General features: G+C 33.9%; 1 protein-coding gene across 1 annotated transcript in view; it reads right to left on the reverse strand.

Annotated features, from left to right (window-relative positions):
- The window catches only part of LOC149785554 (uncharacterized), a 198141-nt gene that overhangs the window by 70342 nt on the left and 105541 nt on the right, over positions 1–22258 (reverse strand). The window contains exons 30-37 of the mRNA XM_089979355.1: positions 15876–16148; positions 15352–15633; positions 14511–14659; positions 12423–12564; positions 3242–3345; positions 2010–2216; positions 1084–1258; positions 398–672 (exon numbers count right to left, since the gene is read on the reverse strand). Of these exons, the coding sequence (XP_089835481.1) occupies positions 398–672; positions 1084–1258; positions 2010–2216; positions 3242–3345; positions 12423–12564; positions 14511–14659; positions 15352–15633; positions 15876–16148 (1607 nt within the window). The remainder of the gene's footprint in view (positions 1–397; positions 673–1083; positions 1259–2009; positions 2217–3241; positions 3346–12422; positions 12565–14510; positions 14660–15351; positions 15634–15875; positions 16149–22258) is intronic.

A 22258-nucleotide genomic window follows, 5' to 3' on the forward strand; every position in this document is an offset into this window, starting at 1 on the left:
ACTACATGGCGTCCATTGAAAGTCAAGTTAAACAAATGTATAGATAAGAATCACTAAAATAATGAGTATTTATAACTTTTCCCTGCTAAATGTAGTCTTCTGATATTTCATAGTTTGTAGACTAGAAAAGCACATGACCTTTTCAAGACATGATTTTCTTTTCAAATATTTTATCATCATACAATTTATTTATGATCATAAAATATTTTATTGTTAAAATTTTGTTGAGGAAATTAATCTCATGTTAATGAATATTATGATTTTATATCAGTTATTGATTTCTTACAGGCTGAAAAATTACTAAAGAAAAAAATCACTTGCGCTTTCTGTGAGAAAGGGATAAAACTTTATCTGCTTGATTGATTATTTCATGTTTCTCAACTATACACATAAGTACCTCATAATCTCCACCATTTTCCATGTCAGCTGAGCCAAAGTAACCACCAGAAAACATGTGTTCCGACTTAGTGTCTCTGGCTAGTTTGATTGTCATTTCATCAGTGAGGTTATTGATGAGAATATTGGCCTCTCTGTACACTATGTTCCAATCTATTCTGCTCTTGTTCCTGAATCCATATAGATTTAGAGCTTTCCAAGTCATCTTGTCTTTGAAGGATGTGTGTCTGCTTGGACAGGAAGGACCATTAGGATTTTGCAGTTGTAACAGTGTACCTGTGGACAAAATGTAAATAGCAGATGAAACTCAAATAGATAAGTAATTATGTAGAATCTGAAAAGGAGAAATTAAAAACAATCATAAAACTACATCAATATTTAATAAACATGTATGTGTTGACATAATTACTGTCAATTAGAAAGGTACTTCTTCCAGAGTTCAAATAATGCTGAGAAAATATGTGGCATATTCAAAATAAGATAATTATAACATTACCAGAACTAAACCATACTAATAGTAAGCAATAATTGTCATCTCCAACTGAAAAAGAATAACTATGGCAAATATTTGTCTTTCAAAATCCAATATCTTGTATGTAAATGAAATGGGACAAAATTATTTTAATTATATGGTATATTCAAATATGTCAATGTCTGGGTGATATAAATAAATTATCATGTGCTCACCATTAACTTCCATGTCTGACCCCCACCACACAACATCTTTCATGAAATCTGATCCCTCCCCAACATGTCCTGGTATGGGATCTGTGGCATCATGCAACACTGGTGTTGTCTGTACACTGACAGATAGGCCAGCTTTATTCACAGCAGTTAGTTTGATGATGTAAGGTACAGAGTGCTAATTTAAAGATAACAATAAATATCTTTACAATAGTTTTAATAATCTATATAATACTTCTTTAAGAGTACTAATTTAAAGATAACAATAAATATCTTTACAATAGTTTTAATAATCTATATAATACTTCTTTAAAATATATACTAAGTCAATATAGCTTAAGCAGATTCATAAAAAGATTCAAGGAATAATGACCATTATAACAGCAGGATATATGTAATCTTGTAACAGTATTATTACTGCAAATTATATTTTAGTACCTATTGAATAAGTAGAGTTTTACTCTGTTTAAAAATAAAATATGGGTGAACCTTATTCTAAAGAGGGCAGATATCCTGACATGCCTGCAATATTAACATATCTTGTATTATCTTGTATGAAAATGAGTTGAATTAAATCTGCATAGCCAGTTTATTTAGCTATTAATTAACTGGACTTACAAAAGTGGTACTAGCAGTTGCCTCACTTGGCACTCAGCATTAAGAGGTCAGTGTTAGGACTGGTTGGTCTGCTCCCAGGGTAATGTGTCTGGGTGGGACAAGATGCTATAAGTCTGCAATTTGATGCCTAAGTAATAGACATCACTATAAACTGCCACACTACAGACATCTTAGTGATACGATTGGAGAATTGTTAAAGCTATGTGAAAGTTCAAATCACACACACACACACACACACACACACATTAAGTGACTGGAGATAACCCTCCTAATCATTTAAAAGACTAAAAAACAATTCGTCTTGTACATACCACGAGATTCAGCTCAACAAAAGCATAATCTGTATAGCTGGAAGACAGCTTTATTTCTGGAATGAGTAGACTCTGTGTTGATGTTTGTCTGTCACAGGTCGAGTTCTGCCAGAGAGAAATTTCATAATGGTCTATGGATGATTCCATATCATCAAATCCCTGCCAACATGCATGGATAATGCTGTTGCTCATAGTGTAAGACACAGGCTGAAATAATGGAGAAAATTGTTCCCATGGTAAAAATCTAATTTATTATTGCAGTTGTATATTATTATTTGACCCAAGATGATGATTCACTGAAACTAATACCCTGACAGAGCCATCCCATTCAGGCTTAAGGACGGAAACTAGGTTGGATGCATCCTGTCATATGTTATGTCATAAGAGGTGGCTAATGGAGGGAGAAGTCATGATGACAAAATGGTTTGTTAGTTGAATCCTAATATGGTGCTTATTTGAGCAAGGCACTTTATTACAATTGCTCCAGTACTAAACAACTTAGTTCTGTTACTGTGCCATAAAACACTGAACCAAACCTTGACTGAGTCAAAAGTTTCTTTTTAAAAAAATAGCTTTTCATCTTTTAAAGAACCTTCATTGTGGTCCACACCAAGAATAAAATATTGTCACCATGACTTTTTAATCTGAAAAAAGTACCAATTCTAGCGTCACTTATTCATTGCACATCTGTATGCATTAAGAATAACTATAAACATGATCTAGCAGGACAGCCACTTTAACTTTTTCTTTATTGAACATTACAGAACATATTACAATGTGCCATAATGTGTGATCTAGAGTTTTGATGACAGAAAAATAGTTTTCTCATTCTTCTGCTTAATGTTTGTTAAATGTTTTGTTATAACTTCAGTATAAGTTGTAAGAATAGTAATCTGCAAAGCCTTTCTTAACAGACATGCACAATTCTTCAAAACAATATTAAACAATACTGTTAATGTCTAAGATCAGTTTCTTTTGTAGAAAAAGTTAGCATTCACTATCTCAAGATAACATTGTTTGACTAAAACAATCTGACACATTTACATAATGTGATAATGACATTGTTTAACAAAAACAATTCAACACATTTTCATAATGTGATGTTGACATTGTTTAACTAAAGCAATCTGACATGTTTTCATAATTGATTCAATATTTGACACTGCATCTTCCATGTCTGGATGAATTAATATTTTCAGGCTTTTGATAAAGATAGTTAATTAGTATACTACCATATCAAAGAAGGGTCCTGGTCGAATCTTGCCCATTGCTGGGGGTGTAACATCTATTGTAACTGAATGGACTGTCATGTTACATTCTCCTGCTTTGTCAGCACCTACAAGAATTTTTATAAAGATGGTTTCATAAGTATCTTTGAGGCTACACCCATTGTTAGGATATCAGCTTGATCTTTCCATAGGATTGTTTAGAAGCTAAATTCACTTAAAAAAGAAAGTTATCTTTATTGCAAACATTATTTGCAGTTAGCTAACATTTTTCCAGACAGGTTGCCACCAACTCCAACATGACAGTTAATTTGAGTTATTTCTGCAGGTACACATACATTTCACAGAACATTTCAGAAATGAATCAGGCATTATCAATTTAGAAATTCTACCATATATCTATATGTCCATTTAATTTGTATTTATGAAAAAGTAGAAGAAAAAACCCCACAAACATTTAAATTTTGTATAAGCATCTGTATAAAGACGGTAAATTTTTCAATGGATTCGGGAGAGAAGGTCAGAGCTGCTAATATAAAGTTGATTCAAAGGAAAACTAGTATTTTAAAATATACCATATGCTTTATTACTTTCTTATTTAAAATGAAATGCCTGGATGCTGGAATAATTTATGCACACAGTAAATAAATGCAGTATTATATTAAGGTACATTTTTTTTATGAATAGTAAATTACAGGTGAAAAATGTTGATTTCCATAAGCATCTGTCATTCAACCACATATGTTTGTGGTTGAAACCATTAAGCATTTAACAAATAAAATAAATGGACAACTACATAGATGTATATATTATTTAAAAAAGTAAGATTCTCATGCATTCTGCTCATATTATTAAAATGTTATAGCAACTGTATCACTGAATTAATCTGACTGACTCATTTACCAGGCTAAATAGGTTGCATTTTGTTCCATGAGCATTGTATAGCAATGCTATCAATGAATTAATTTGAATTACCCATTACCCAGGCAAAATAGGTTGCCCCTTTTTCCAGGAGGATGTTATAGCAATCTATACGTTTTTGTTTTCCAGACAGGTTAATGCCACCAACTCCAACATGACAGCTAATATGCGTTATTTTTGGACCAGGTACACATACATTTTGCAATACATTTCAGAAATGAATCAGGCATTATCAATTCAGATGCAACATAAAAATGGCGGCCATAGTATGAGACTCTTAACCAGCTCCTGAAACATTCAGAAATACAGTGTACAGAAGAAAATATACTAGTTCTAAGTGCTACAGCAACTACCTGGTAATTTAGGCTGTGCATAATGAGTCAGGGTAACTTAGTAAGCTCAGTCTGTGGATATAAGTACAGATTTGCATTTTTGCATATTCAGACAAAAGAACAGTAAAACAAATATGGCCACTTCTTCACTGTCTGACAGTGGATCATTTTTCAAATCAGATTCATCAGATTCATTTTCAGGATTTACCCAAGAGGATCTCTTAAATGATATAAAGAATATAGACACACTCAATACTGAAGAGAAATATACACTTGAAAGAGACTCAACCTACCAGGATTGTGTAACACCAAAATCCAATATGGCTGACTACCTCCTCTTCAAAAACAACTTTTCTTAAAATCCAACATAATATGCAGAGTATACCAATCACAGCTGACCCCAACAAAATTCCAACAATCAAGAAATTCTTGGACGAGACTCTACACTTCCAGCAGGGACACTCATATAATGGACTGATCTATAAATCCATGGATACAGATTCTGCCACAGTTAAACTCTATATATAACTACTGGTAAAATTCATGTACAAGGGCCAGGCTATACAGAATGGGTAAATTATTTTATCAACACTTGTCAGCAAATGGTAGATAACAGCAGTTTGAAATGAATTACCTCTCTGCCAAGGGCTTCAACACCCCTCCCTGAAGCCCACATATCTCAAAATCCACTAATAACAGTTAAACACAGCTAAATTTACATGAAGTAAGCCATCCCATACAGAAAAATCTCACCTATTCACATGAGCTGGTCATAAGCTGCACATGAGAACCTAGTTAGAAATGTATGCAAACTGGGTAGATTTTGCAGGCTCATGTGTCCAGTTTGTTAGATCTTGTGAGCCAAGGAAAAATTAACCTGATTTTCATAATTATACAGATTTTGCTCATGCGAGAATCTAAATTTTCAAATGAGAAAATAGAACTTAGAAAACATTCTTTTCCATTACGATATACAACCATGTTTGAAAATAAGGCAGAGTTCTAATTTCTCACATGAGTTTGAAACCATATCGATGTCACTTTTTGCTGATTATGCCCATACCACGTATAGCCGATTATTAAAATTGCCGATACCAATTATTTCAAGAAGCTGCCTGTTCTACAGTTAGTGAAAGCACTAGCATTTGATTGACAAGTAAACCATGCCCTATTGTTAACAGTTCAAATGTGGTCTCAAGCTACCATACATGTGATAACTTTTTCCCAGTAAACCATGCCCTATTATTAACAGTTCAAATGTGGTCTCAAGCTACCATACATGTGAAACTTTTTCCCACATTTTATATCCCACCTTATTTCTTATTGTTAACTCATACATGCAAATAAAACTCTTTACTAAATAACATTTATTTCGAAATTTTTTTGGGAGGCACATATGCTCTGTGATATGTTTCTTCATTCCTTCTTTTAATTTAATGATGGTAATCAATGCTTATATATATGGTACAGTAATGCCAGGTCAAGTTAACTCGTGTAAGTTTCATTGGTGGGAATGGAGATCATAATTTGCTTGTAGAAAAAAAATCTACAGCATTCAGTGATCATACCTGGGATTTAGGAAGCAGTTCACTAACAAGCAAAGCATGTAAAGCGCGGCAAAATTTTTTTTCTGAACTCCTGGTTGACGGAGATGTACTTTGTGAAGCTAGCCATAAAAAAGGGTGGAGGGGCATTTAATTCCTGAATGTGTGAAATCAACGCTTGCATTATAATTGTCACTTATCTTACATTGCAAAGCACGATCATAGGGTTTTACTATTAACATGTCATTAAGTTTCTTACAAAACTATTATTTGGAAAATAATATATATAATATAGATTTGCTTAATACCTGATGTTTCTATTAAAAAAAAGAGAGACTGTAGGAAAGTAGATATTTTACATATTTCAGGTGACAACAGTTAGACCTATGCACTAACGGTGATGCGCAATGCAAAGACCATGGAAGTAGTGCAAAACAATCATGTAATGATTTATTTTGTAATATTATGGCTGTATTGCTTGTTGTCAGTAAGGTAATAACTATCCCATCTTTTTCAATTTTCATTGCCTATTACATTAATAGTCTTGGAAAAATATTCATTACTTATTCTGGCGACATGTTTTGAAAATTGGTAACAAAATATTGAGATTGGCGATTTTTTTTTTTTGTGACGACTTTTTAAAAGCTAGGACCATCCCCGTAATGTGTATGCTGGAAGTTCAATGGCCACACAAGGCCTCATTGGCTGGTTGGCTGCTGTGATTGGGATGAGTGCATGCATGGTACTGATGATCTGTTGTGAGCAGACAATCAGCGGTAGTTTACAACAAGTGTGTTAAAAAGTACTTTTAAGAATATACTGTCTTTCAATTAACCTCCAAATCAAATGTTTATTCCTTAATTCACCTATTTAATTCTGATTTTAAATTCAAGCCATGTCAAGATGAATGTTATGATTAAATTTATATTTCGGAAATTTGTTTACATTGGCACCGATTATTTCTGCTGATACCGATTATACCGGTTGTTCCAATAATTGGCCTAATTATGAGTATGGACGATTAATCGGTGCAGCTTTACGGGAGTTATCACATGAGAAACTTGGACTTTGATTCTGATTAAACACTTATTTCAAATTTATTCCAAGTTGGATTTTCTCATGTGAGTTATCACATGAGCAATTTGGACTTAAATATTTTGTGTAAATGTTGAATGTTGAGCATCCTGATTATTGTCAAATAGACATCATTTCTATTTTGCACTTGCTGTTGCTTTGTTGATGTTTTTTTTATTATTTTAAAACATCTGTCAACCTATTTTCTCATAGTATGTTTTAGTCTTATTTTGACCCAACAGTCTCCTTGTATTTGAGCATATTACGGTTCATTTCACTGTTCATAAAACGAAACAATTCAGCATTAACGTCTTGTATAAAACAGCCATTAAACTTTAACAACTGTCAAAGAAAAGAGTTAATAACTTGCATAACTGATTGTGGTTGATGTTTAATTCAGTAATCTGTAAAAAGGTGAAATGTTTCTCTCCCAAAAATATGCAGTTTACAAATATAAAAAGGAAATAAAACTTTTGCCCCAAAATGAATGCTATGTACAATAAACATATGATGCAACCCCTTTATTCAGAATTTATCAAACTTCTCAAACTCAACTATAAAAATGCAAAACAAATACATAGCCACATATCTGGAAAAAATAAACACTGATGCACAGTCATTTTGGCCTAATAAACTCTCGAGTCCTTTTCCAGAAAATTTGGAGAACTACATAAACTACGTCATTTTCTTCCATGCCTAGCGTTTGCACAAAAGTCAATAAAATCTTATACTTACTGAATAATGTAATTCGGCTTAGGGGTCATCCATTTAGTACGTATCCAAAAATCTGGAAAAGCTTGACCCCTCCCCCTCCCTGTTTGCATGCATACTTTTTTGTTACCAAGCCCCCCCCCAACTCTATAGAACGGCCTATATTTAATCCAAGCAGATACCAAAAAGGATTAACAATATTAACGTGTTTAATAAAACAGATTGTCCACCGATGTTGACTGTCTGGCATCAAAGAAATAAGATGCGTAACTTTAAACAGGTTGTCTAGTGTCCACTAAAATTCAAACACCGACTGACAGTCGAACAGGTTACGTATTAGAAAAATTATTATCGAGGTTTCACCCCCACCCCATTTCCTATGTGTGCATCCATTATCAGTAGACCCCCCCATATGCAAGCATATGCATTTGGGTTAACTCTCCCCCCATCCATACATACTAAATGGACGACTCCTTACTACATGTAATGATGTGCTCCATTAGTCTTTTTTTTTAGTGACATTATTGTATAGATGTGGGTGTACCTCAACCTGAACTATGGAAGCTCTATTGGTAGAGCAATTTGACTCATAGTCCAAAGGATGAATTTTCAGACTGGGTCGGCTGCATAAGTGTGTCCATGGGAAAACAGTTGGTTCCTATTTTCACAGTGTGAGATAGACATTGTGTTAAAAGTGCTATCTAATCCAAACTACAATTATGTATTTTGCCTTTACCTTGTCAAACTAATCTTCAAAAATCCACTTTACATAATGTCTCAAATGTTGTGATCAGAAGAAAAAAACTTCTACCAACTTTTTCATTTCCATTTCAGGTTTCATTTTTCAACAGTTCAAAACAGAGCCTGCTAACTTAAATGCAGTGGTCAACAGGAAATGCATTAATTCAAAGAGAACAATCTCCAAGTGAAAATATTGTTGCAGACTGGCATATGAATGGGTATATATGATGAAATTCAGAAGCAGGAATGAGAATTACATATTTTGTTTGCTTTGAATTTTCTGGAACAGTGAAGAATGGTCTTCACGTGAAGCAAATTTTCAGCAGTATCTTTCATTATGACCTTAAAGTTTGTAGAATAAATGTGATTTATTAAATATAACAGGTACATACATACATACATACACTAGTTGTCTTTTTTCTCGTGTGAGAAACCTTATTAAAAGATCACTAATTGAACTCAAATAGGCTTATGATTACTAGATTTGAATATGATCTTACTCATTCAGTTTAAGGAGGATGTGTTGAATATTCAGGTTGATTACTTGCAGACCTCTTTTGAGTCTCGAAGGCCATGCAAATCCATGAGAATTTCGATCCTAGGATTTATTTTCAGACAAGGTAGTATGCAATGTATTGTGTTTAGACTTGACAGATTTCTTTTCATTGCCTTGATTATTTACATAAACACAAGAAGATAACATACAAGATCCAGCTGTTGTACCATGACCATGTGTAGTGGACACATGAGAATGTTTAATATAAGACTGATTTACATACCTACAAGAAGACATTGATATATTAGACACTTGAGGAGCCTCAACCTAAATATTCAACACATCCTCCCTAAACTGAATGAGATAAAGTTAATATTACAGCAAACTATATCAGTCAATATTCTAGGTCTGCATGAAACCTTTCTTTCTTATGATACTGATGATTTGGCTCTCCAAATACAGGGGTTCAACTTTGAAAGAAAATATAGGGAATCCATGGGGGTGGGGGTATTCTTCTCTATGTAGACAGTTCCATTAGTTATAACAGACGTGTTGATTTAGAGACTATTGGGGTAGAGAGTATCTGGATTGAGGTAACCCTTGCCCAATCAAAGTCAATACTCTTAAGTTCAGTTTACAGGCCACCTAGTTCCACAGCTGAATTGGATTGATTAGATCTGAGGTGCAAATTCAAAAAGCATAATACTAAAGGAAGATTTAGAAACTATCATATTAGGTGATTTTAACATTGACTACATGAAAACTCCACCATTAACATGGATAAGTAACTTTGAAACTTACAACTTTACTAAATTAATTAACACCCTAACTAGAGTAACAGATAAAAGTGCTACTATCACTGATCATGTCTATACTAATAAACCTGAAAACATAAAGTGAAATTAATGTGCCAGTGTATGCACTGAGTGACCACTGCACAGTCTGTATAACTAGACATGTTCCAAAATCATTTAAAAATGGTCAACAAATTGAAATACAATATAGAGACTTTAAACAGCTTGATGAGGAAATGTTCTTAAATGATTTAGTTTGCAAACCCAATCAGTCTGCAATATAGATAATGTCAACACTGCCTTAGACAAATGGCATCTGACGTTCAATGCAGCCTTAGACAAGCATGCCCCAATTAAAACAAAAAGGGTAAACACCAAATTACACCGAAGTCGATTACCCCTGAGATCAATGAGGCTAGGCACCTAAGAGACAATTTCCACAAGAAAAAAGACATGAAAAGCTATAGAAAGTGGAGGAATAAAACTAAGCTCCTGATAGATAAGGCAAAAGAGAACTACTATAAACAGGATATTGATGAAAGTAACAGTATCATTAGACATTGTGGAAGCCTGTAAAAGAGCTGAACCCACCCAGGAACAGTTGTCTGCCACCTAGACTTAAGCAAAATGATGATAAGGCAACATATGTACAAGACATTGTGGAAATGTTCAACAATTTCTTCATAAGCACCTCCAGTAACAGTATTCAGAACCAGACAACAATTGAACTTGATGCTCTTCTATTATTTATAATTAGAGCTAAAATTCCTGATGATAATTATTTTGTAATAGCTAATGTTAGTGAAGCTGATGTTTTTGATATGCTAATTAAGGTGAATATTAAAAGATCCTCTGGACTGGAAGGGATTGGTCCACAAATTCTTAAAATTGCTGCACCAGTAATAACAAAGTCACTAATGTATATCATTAACTTAAGTATAATGAGTGGTAATTTTCCAGAAACACTGAAATGTGCAAAGGTTACACCTATCTTTAAGAAAGGAGAAAAGGAGGATCCAGGGAATTACAGACCATAATCAATTCTACCTGTATTGTCAAAATTATTTGGAAAGCATGTAGCCATTCAGGTCTATACATTTTCTGAAGCATACTCTCTATTTCATAAAGTGCAATCAGGATTTAGAAAGTACCACTCATGCCAAACAGAACTTAACAAATTAATTCATCTTTGGCGGAAGGAAATGGATAATAGACATACGACTGGGATTGTTTTCCAAGTAAGAAAGCCTTTGATCTTTCTGATCATGAAATTCTGCTGCAAAAGTTGAACTGTTACAGGTTTGACAATCCTTCTTCAAACTGGTTTAGATTATACCTAAACCAAAGGTCTTAACCAAGTAAGCATTGGCAATATTAGCTCTCAAACTCACACAATTCTATCAGGGGTCCCTCAATGCTCAGTTTTGGGCCCTCTCCTCTTCCTTATCTATATCATACCATAAATAATGAATCCACAAAATAATACAGATTTGTTTGCAGATGATACAACCTTGTATACATCTAGTTCTGATACTGAAGTTATCCAAATGAGATTAAACTCAGATCTTTTTAGAGTCCAAAACTGAGCACAACAAAAAAGGATGGTAATTAACGAAGGTAAAACAAAATGTATGATTTTGGGGATGTCACAAAAGCTACACAAGTCAGGTAACCCAGAACTATCTCTTGCAATAAATAATCATCCATTAGAAAATGTCAAACATGAAAAGCTTGTAGGTGTGACCATAGATAATAATTTATTATGGAATAACCATATTGATAAGCTTTGTAAAACACTGTCATCCAAAACTGCCCTACTCAGCAGAATCAAGAAACATTTACCTAAGGAAACTCAAAATCTATACTACAAGTCATATATTCTTCCAACAATGGATTACTGTTCAAGTGTATGTGGAAACTGTGCTAAATCTGAGCTTGACAGGATTTATAAGCTTCAGAAACGAGCAGCATGTGTAATTTTTGATCTATCTATTGATCACCCCTCAAAAGCATTATTTACTGAACTCAAATGGTTTACAATATATGACAGAATAGATTTTCACAAGGCAGTTCTTTTATATAAATGTCTACATGGAACTGCACCAGAGTATCTTCAGGACTTATTCAGGACTTTTTCAACACAATACCAGTTGAGATCAATATCACATGGAAACTTTCTACCACTAAAACCAAGAACTGGACAATTTAAAAAGAGCTTCCAATACTCTGGTACAGTTATGTGGAACATGCTTCCACTACATGTGAAATCTGCTGAAAATATTAGAGTATTTAAGAAGAGATATCATGAGCATGTTTGTGCTTCTAATAGATAATGGAATTTAGTATTTTAATACTAAACCTGTTAAAATAAACAGTATTTATTGCTATCTTCATATAATGTGCATTGTTATACTCTCCTTAGAGGGCCTCGAGGGAGAATAGTTCTTGACTAATGAATCACCCTCTATAAATAAAGCATTATTATTATTATTACTGACTTAATTTGACTTACCCATTATCCAGGCAAAATAGGTTGCCCCTTAGCAATGCTATCACATAATTAATCTGACTTACCCATTACCCAGGCAAAATAGGTTGCCCCTTGTTCCAGGAGGATGTTAGAGAATCTATACATGGTATTAGTACCAACATTTGTCACACCAAACGCACTGAACAATTTATTTTTCTCTTCTTCTGTGGCACGACCTCCATCAATCTGTCAGAATGTAAGGAAAGTAATGCATTGTGTTACGAGTTTAGGCTCGAATAAACAGAAACACAGAAAGAGTGAAAACAGCAAACTTTCTAAAATTTAACAAATAATTTATTTTCCTGGAAAATTCTGAAAAATAAAAAAGGTGAAGAACTTAAGGTTTCAAGAATCAAATCCAAAAATAATCTAAGAATAATCCACAAATTAAATTGCAAAAGTCCTAGTAATAGATGTTCTAATAATTTCAAGTTCGAATCCTGATGTAAAATTCAAGATGGATGACGATGACGTATGCTGTAGTCAGTACTGTCCTTATCTACAGTTCCTTGTAGAAATACAAATAATGGCACTCCAGTGTTGGAAATCCAAATTATATTTGTAAGCAATGTCTTTCCAAAATCTGTGTAAGCACTCTTCAAATATTTCCAGAGAATAAAGAATTAATCCTTTTGAAATCCTAATGATCTGAAGATAATTAACTAAAATCTGGCAGCAACAAAGAAAACAACTTGATACCAAGTGTAAAAGCCCAAAAACTGAGAAATCTCTCTCCAAACAAAGTTATATTTTATCATAAGACGCAATGTCGAAATTACCCCAAGTTGCAAAATTGGGGTGTGTGTCAAGTGATCATATATCACATACACAGAGTATGGCCTTGATTAGACCAATAATTTTCTCTAAGAAATAAAAAAATAAAAAAAGTTGTTTACATCTTACATGTAATCCCATCATGACCTTGGAAACAACCAATCATTTTAAAATAAAATAGAACTTTGTTTACTAATTTTGGATCAAGGGCAGAATTTAGATCAACACCTGATGTTTATAAACTAACAGTCAAGGTCAAACAATTTTCTGAAAAAGTATCATCTCTAGTGAAAAAATTTACATTATAATAGAATAAAAAATTTAAAACTGACAAACAATTAAATTAAAAATAGACATGAATTAAATCAGATATATGTAACAACTGTAAATTATATTTCACTGATTACCCATATTGTCATTGATATTTTGTATGCTTTTCATTAGCATTAATTTTATGATATGTACAAATAGTTAGTGCTGAAGTATTAATTAGAATATATCCTTAAATATAGATATTTGAAGATAATGAGATAATGATAATAAAGTTTTCTGCCCAAAACATCATAGGACAAAAATCTAGCTAATTATCAGTAATATTTTATACACATTTTTATAAATGTTTTTTTCTTCAAATGTACTAATAATTAGAGCTGAAATAATTATCTAAATTTTTAGATATTCCTCCAGTATAGATAAGTTAAAAAAACATGGTTTTCTGTACAAAATGTTCAAGGACAAAAATCACATATTACAACTTAAAGGGTATGAAAATTGGATAGGTAGTGTTCTAAAATTTAAAGGGTAGAGAAAATTGGAAAGGTAGTTTTCTAAAATTTAAAGAGTATGAAAATTGGATAGGTAGTGTTCTAACATTTAAAGGGTATGAAAATTGGATAGGTAGTGTTCTAAAATTTAAAGGGTATGAAAAATAACACAAAACACATTATTTACTCGACTTCACAAGTGCTGTTCAATAGCATTTGTAAAGCTCACTCAACTAAAAGTTCAGTGTTTGCTTTCAAGAATATGACCTAAACTATCAATGATGCTATCAGATCAGTTTACACTTGTTTCCGAAGTTACAGAACTGTTTGACATCCTGTATGGAATTTATATTTCACAAAAATCTTAATGTTAGCATAATATGCAGAACACATTGTAGGTTGAAATGTAATAGCATGGAACATGCAGGGAATGTACAATTAATCTATCACAAAAATGTGAAAAACAGAATGGTAGTGACCAAAACTCACTTTATGCATGGAAACAATGTGAAAGGCCAATCACTATTAACAATCAAACTGCTATATTTATGACTGACTATTACTACTATGGTTACGGTTATTAGTATTACTTACGTAACGCTTGCAGCTGGTTCCATTGGCCAAAGAATTGTTAGACAAAGCAACATAGTACATTAGAATGTCCACTTTGGAGGTGAAACCTTCCCAGTTGACATCCAGGTACTTATCAGTTGGTACAAAGTCAGGCATAACAATCTTTCCAGCTGAATAAAAGAGAAAACTACAAATTCATCTGTGGCCAATATAGCATTTTCAAAGAAGGGGACCAAAACTCATTTGAAAAATCAAAATCAAATTCAATCTTTTTGCAACTAAAGTCCATCAAATTTTTAAAAATAATGTATTATTATATCAAACAAGTCCTTCTGAAGATAAAAGGCAGGAGAAAAAATGTTAACATACAGGATAGTCAGTCTACAGAAGTACTGACAATAATAGTACTGTAAGTGGCTGTAAGGAAGGGAGGGTGTGCAAGATTTCTGTAGTTTTGAAAATTAACAGCACAATAAATATTAGCTTCAAATAAAGATAGAAATATAATGGTGAGCTTTAACACATTAGTTGTGCACAACGGCATTCTAAAGGATGGACCATCACTAATACTATTTTTAACAGCTTTTTATTCCTACAAGTCACAAATTCTGGCTCAGAAAAAGCCAGGCTGCTCAAAGCATCTACTCTTATGTGTCATAAATTTTATTAATAAAAAGAAGATATTTAAGAAAAAACTTGAAAGTTTTCCATTGGTTTAATAAGTGCATTTGTTGTCAATGTATTTTATGTAATATTGAAAATCATTTCTGATTTGGAAAATAGAGTATCAGGAAAATTAGAGTATTCATAGTATTATGGACAGAATTAGGAATGAATTCCTATCAACAGTATTCTAACCTACCTGTAACTCCACCATCAAATACAACATAAAACCCATTTGAAGTCACTTCTGACATTGAATATGATGCACTATATGCCCTGACAGTGAAGTAATACATAGCAAATCCTGGCACAAGGTCGAGATCCCAGAACGTGATTGATGTATTTCTGCCAATTTTAGTGAAGGGTACAACATCATCATGAGTTTTCTTGAAACGACGATCTGTACCAAGGGCAACTTCATAGTATTCAACCTCCTGATCCTTTGATGGGGTAATGTCATCCACCTGCACTCCTGCATTTCCTTTCAAACAAATATGACGAACTTATTATGACCTTTTATTTGTGAAATATTCTCAAGCAGTTTTGTCCAATGTTAAGTATTTTTAAAATCCAACATATTTATAGCATTTTATTTCTATGCATCGTTTTCTTGAAGATAAAAATAAAAATTAAAAAACTTACAATGTAATTACAATGTATGATATCAGCAAGTAAATAATATGCACATATCTTTAATAAAAACTAAAACCATATTCATCTTACCAGTAAGGATGTCAACTTTCTTTACTGCATCTCGAGTAACACCAAATCCTTCCCAATTTGCCATTGCCTTTGATTTTGTCTTCATGATGTTCAAATCATATCCAAATACATCACCATCATAGACTTGACCAGGTACAAGTTGGTGCTCATGTATCGTAACACCGTCAGATCGTATTGTGTACTGATATCCCAATGCATTTGTTACTCTCAACAATGAATAATACCTCTCTCCATTTTTCATCTGTAGCTGACCATTCACACCATGGGTTGTACCTAATCAATGTACAGTGTAAATTATGATTAGAAATGTTCATGAAGCTGAAAATTTTGACCTAAACACAACACTTAATTAAACACACAGATGGGCAGACAATAGTAAAAATATATGCCACTACCATGCTTTCTTGGGTTGTACCTAATCAATGAACAGTGTAAGGTATGTGTAGAAAATTGACCTAAACACACAACTTAGATGAGCAGGAAGATGGGCATACAAAAGTAGCACTATGACACTACCACATATAAAGATTGAGCATGTAAACTAGTACACAGATTGATACTGCTCATGTAATAAGTCTTATATCATTCTCTATACAATATGGTACTAACCTCAGAAAGGTAAAGATGTCGAAAATGTCTAAAAGATAAATTAAAAGATAAAGGTATAAAAAATAATATAGGGTTACAATTTGTTATATAAACTACTTTATTTTAAAATGTGCAACATTTTCTATGTGGTGGTACATCATTCAAAAGTATCTTAATTGAATACATGTTAAAAAAATCTTCTATCACATTCAGTGCAAGTCACTTGATAAGAATACGCTCCAATGTCAGTGAAGCTTTCATTCCACATATTTTGCCAAGTATATAGGACATGTCAATTTATATAATATCTTCTGTCAGCATATGTAATCTTCCATTCAGGAACAGATGACTGCAGGGCTGCTTTATAGGAGTGATTACTATTTTTTAAAATTTAATGAAGGTATCTCATTTCTGATATTAACAATTTGTCCAATTTAAGGTTTGTTAAGGTGTTCAGTACAGAAAGGAATAAAAAAAGAATGTTGAGATTTGTAGATTTTTTTTTAGGTTTCAAAGTAGTTCAAAAATCTGAGTATGGCTGTAAGTTTTGCAGTGGAAAATAAGGCTTTCTCAAGTTACTGGCTCCAAATGGCACCATGAGGTGTTGTGATTGCAGCTGTAGCATTGTCTCCATGTTTTTGACCATTTGTATACAGGTATGGGTACAACTGTAGGATATGATTTGCCTGAAGTTACTCTAAAGAACATCAGGTTTAGTAGAGGACGCTTTGAACTGGCAGAGATTAAATATTGCTTGTGAAGGTTTTATTAAACCACAGTTGTTTAATATTGTAAATGGATTACAGGATAACCTGATAACATTCTATGATCCAATTTTCAAAGAATGTTAGGACACACTTGTCTTAACAGGGTTTCAGAAGGGAAAGGTCTAAATGTCTCATCAGTTCCCTAATTTTAGGGAAAATGTTTAATAGTGCATTGAAAGCTCTTATCATGTGTTTCAGAAGGGGACAATGGATATCAGCTGGTCCCATGGGAGTGTCATGGAGCAGACCGTGTATCAGGTCAAGCATCTGCAGATCAGACTTACAAGCTCATCTGTACATGATTAAGCAATAGTCAAGTTTAGATATAACCAGAACAAGACCTTCCAATTTTCTCATTAGTATATGTTTGCCAAGTACTGGCAAACAAATCCAGGTCTTTTAGAATTTTATGAGAAGAGATATCAAATATGCAGAATGAAAATTAAACTATGTGCTGCAAGTTTGGCCTCCTCTACAACTGGGATTGAAACCTTCAATCAGAAGGAGGTATATACCAAAAGTTTGATTTGTTTCAAATTTCAACTCATTTTCTTCTGACAATTTCTGAAGTTTATTTAAGCACATTTGTAACTGATGTTCAATATAACAGAGTCCATTAATGCCATGGTCTAATTGTTCAACTAGAGGTACTAATATCAAATAAATATCTTTACATTTCGATTTCATTTTTAGATTATTATTTATTAGACATAACATTACATTTATGCTAGGGGTATATGGTTTTGTAGCACATGATCCCATAGGGCTAAAACTTTATGAGAAAAGATTTGAAAAGTGCCACTCTACTTTAAAATTGTCTGTATTTTAACTGAGCATGTTTTTCTTCCTTTTCCACATTTAAATTCAAAATGCTGCTGAAATGCGAGTTTGACTGGCATGCTGTTTGTTTTTGTCCAGTCAGCATGTAAATCAGATTCATATTTAACACCATTGTTGCTGTATTTCCATTAACACTTTTTCAGCTCCTATAATCTATTTCATAACTTTAAAAATAAACTGCCTTCATTTCTAGGATCAGTCAGTTATTTGCCAGTCTAAATTGTCGTCTATGGAAGAATGCTGGGAATTGTCCATTTTATGTCTTCTAGATAGCCCGTGTTATAAATGCACATTTGTACAACTTCCTTGACGCAAGGTTCAAACATCAAACACAATGGTTGTTGTGGAATCAATGTACCAATCAAAACAAGAGTAATAACCATTCATGTCAAACCGAACAAACCAGACGTATAAACAGTTATGAAAATATACACATTGTGACAAGTGCTACAACATTTCTACCATTTCAGCAAGCATTTTAAAAGTAAACAGATGAATAAAGCTGTATACTATAGAAAGTACATTTTCATATAATAATAATAATAATAATAATGAGGACTTTGTATAGCGCCTAATCTTTAGAAGCTCTAAGTGCTTTAGACAACACCTATAACATAAAATACATATAAAATGACATGATTACAAAAACCAAACACCATGAAATTAGAAAAAAAAAAAAAAAACATGCTGAAAATATTTAAGGTAGTAAACTTTTATTAGATCATTAAGTTTGTTCTTGCAGTTGAAATAGGTGAGTTTTAAGAGCACTCTTGAATGGGATCACTGTGTCTTTGTGTCTAAAAATTCAGTGGGCAATTCATTCCATGTCGCTGGGCCCTGGTATGCAAAAAACTTTGTCCATATCACTTCACTTTCATAGTGGGAATAATGAGTATATGATTGTCAGAAGAGGAGCATAAGTATCTTGTTTGTTTGTACACATAGGTGCGGTTGGATAGGTATGTTGGACTGGAGTCTGCCATTTAAATGTAGCACAGAGAACAAATGATATTTTGCATATCCCCTGTTGATCTGCTGCAGATCAAAATGATCTTGACATAATCAGCTATCAGGTCCATGGGTTAAGGCACTTAACTATGTTCTTAATTTTGATGTTGAAAGGGTGACTGATAATATGTTCCATTGAGGTATACTCATATCCTAACAACAACGTTCATAAATGTAGACAGCCTACAGGACCTAGGTTGAACTTGTAATTGCACTGAGGTACACCCACATCCTAACAATAGATTTCATAAATGTAGACAGCCCACTGGACCTAGGTTGAATTGGTAATTCATTATGTCAAACTTACATGAAGTGTCATAAGCTTTCTCAAAGTTAAACAGATGGCTATAACATGTTCTTTCTTTATTGGGGTGTGGGGTGGCCAAATGGTCTAAAGTATTCACCTTTAGTTCACTGACATCTCACTTCTGTCTACATGGATTTGAGTTTCAGCTTGACAAATGTGGGTAGGTGAGATAGTCTGCCAGTAGCTTCATTATGTTTCCCTGGGTCTTCCCAGCTTCTTCCTCCACCAAATATGCTGGCTGCCATGTATAGCTGATAATAGCGCTGCAAAATGGGGGTTAAAGCCCACAAAAATCAATCATTTCTTATGAATGAATCTCTGTTGAATGTTTCAAGTCTGGCTAGCTTGATAATTGTACCTCTGGCATTTGAATCCACACTGAAAGTCTGATAGTAGTTTCTTAAAATGTTGCTTATTCTGTTTATGATTTTGCAACATGTCTGAAATTATGGAATAGTTGCCCAAGATTATGACAGAACCTAAGTTTTTCCTCTTGAAGATCCATAGGAGCAAGTTAACTTTTGATGTAACTGATGACAGTAAAGTTGTTAAATAGGATAAGGATGCCTTTCAGAAACAGTATCTCCTGTCATGCTTGTAAGACATTCACTATGGCCTTCATCTCCATGAGAATGACATGTAATAAGCAAACCTGAAGGGACCAAACACCACTGACTTCTTGGAACAGGTGCAGGTATTAGGTATCCCAGCAATCTTTGTAACTGTCTAAACACTGATAATGGTCTGATGGACAAGTGGCCATGAATAAAAAAAATCAGCTGCTACAATGAATGACAAGAAACAAGAACATTCCAGAGCTCAAAACTGAACTTACCTAGCAAATGGTAAACACTGCAGAAATGATTTTCAACACTTCTTCCATAGCATGACACAATTGTTTAAGAAAGTTTTGAACTCCAAACTTAGGGACATGTTGGAATGGAATAAAAGTGGATTTTTCCTTGCTTACAAGGAATCCAGTGTAAAGCTGAAGAGGAATATGCTATTTCATGATTTGACACAAAGATAACTCATCAGGTTATTTGTAGAATGTCATCTATTTGGATGTCACAGACCAGAAGGTAGTTTGAAACAAGAATCTGTCCATGATTCTTGTGAAAACCCATTGGTTAACATTTAGATCATAAGAAGAGTGCCGTGAATTAGTACATGTATCTAAATGCAAACCTCAGGAATGTGAATAGAAATGAGAAGTGATGCATCTTGTTGGTCTTGGCTTACTATGAAGTCTACTTCCTGAATGGGGAGGGGGCCTCGGGTGGAGAAGTGATCTAATATGTTGGCCTTTACCTGTTACTGCCATCTCACCTCTGTCTGTCTGAATTCAAGTTTCAGACTAATCTAATGTGGTAAGTGAAAAAGTCTGCCAGTTGCTTCCAATGCGTTGGTGGTCCTTACCAGGGTTTTCCTGGGTTCTTCCTCCACCTATTATACTGGCCACCATGTACAGCTTCATCATGCATTGAAAAATGGTGTTAAACCCACAACAATCTATTGAACTGCACTGAATACCAATCTTGAGATCTCCATTATGAACTGTGGTGACCTAACAAAATTAGCTGAGAGAGCTTAGATTTAAGACAGGCTGAAATTTGCATAGCTTTTGGGAACTAAGTCATGTGTAGAGTGAGTCTGCATCATGACCAGTTTTTGAAGAGAAAGGCATATGTTTCCACAAGCTGCAAATTAATGAGTACATGCATCCATTGGAACTGGAAAGTGCATGTTCAGCCATACTAGAGAATAACTCCAGAGCACATCCATCAAGAAGATTTTTGATTGAAGGTTCTAGGCTGTGTTCAGACTGCTTGAAAATAACGATTAAAACCCCAAGCTGACCATGGATCCAAATAGTAAGTTATTTAACTACCTGTGTATCAAGGTATGACTTCTAGCCCATATGTGCAGAGGAAGGTTTGGACATTCACAGGCCTACGACATCTCTGTTGATAGTTGAATCTTCAGTGTGAAAAGCAGGCATGTGTGTCTGGTAGAAAGCCAGGTTCATACTGGATGTATGAATCAATGAGAAAAGAAAGTCTGCTTGTCTACTGAGAAATGACTTCTAGTCCATATGTACTGAGGATGGTTTGGACTTTCACAGACCTGCAACATTTCTGTTGACAGCTGAATCTTTTGTGTAAAGCCGGTGTGTGTGTTTCTGGTGGAAAGCCAGGTTGATACTGGAGGTATGGATCAATGGGAAAAGAAAGTCTGCTGATACTTGGGTCCTGAAACAGCTTTTAAATAAAGTACATCATCAACTTGACCAGAGATGCAATTTATATGACAGCTCATCTTTTTTTATTGATGTGGGAACTTTACAACAGAATTTAGCTGTGGGTGTACAAACTTTGGCAGCTGAAGCCAGCAAATCTCTTCAACTGAAACATGGATGGCTGAGTCTTTTCATTTCCACTGGTGGATGAAGAATGGAAGATTATCCCTATTAGTGTGAAAAGTCAAACATAGAAGAGTGGGTGATAAAGAATCTCCCTGCAATTCATGCAATGACCAAGCATCTAAAAGCAGGTTTTATGGGACAGTAAATACAGATGTAAGTCTAGCCATGTTGGAACACATTATCTTCAGATATTAACTGCTTTGTATTGACAGTCTAGGATTCTTCCTAAAGTCAGAGAAATTGGTATCACCAAAGCCACTACCAAGCTGTATCAAAGCCCAGATGGGACACCATACCAGGCCCAATATGTAGGTTCACAGTGATCTATTCTACTTGTTGCACTGAGGATGACAACAGTACTGGCAATGAGTGAGAGGTCTGCAATGTCATGGCTGGTAAAATTTTCTTCAGGAAAGGTTAACATATATACTTGCTTATAAATCAACCT

The sequence above is a fragment of the Sinohyriopsis cumingii genome, chromosome 13 (genome assembly GCF_028554795.1).
Source record: "Sinohyriopsis cumingii isolate HCF-2022 chromosome 13, ASM2855479v2, whole genome shotgun sequence".
Taxonomy (NCBI): domain Eukaryota; kingdom Metazoa; phylum Mollusca; class Bivalvia; order Unionida; family Unionidae; genus Sinohyriopsis; species Sinohyriopsis cumingii.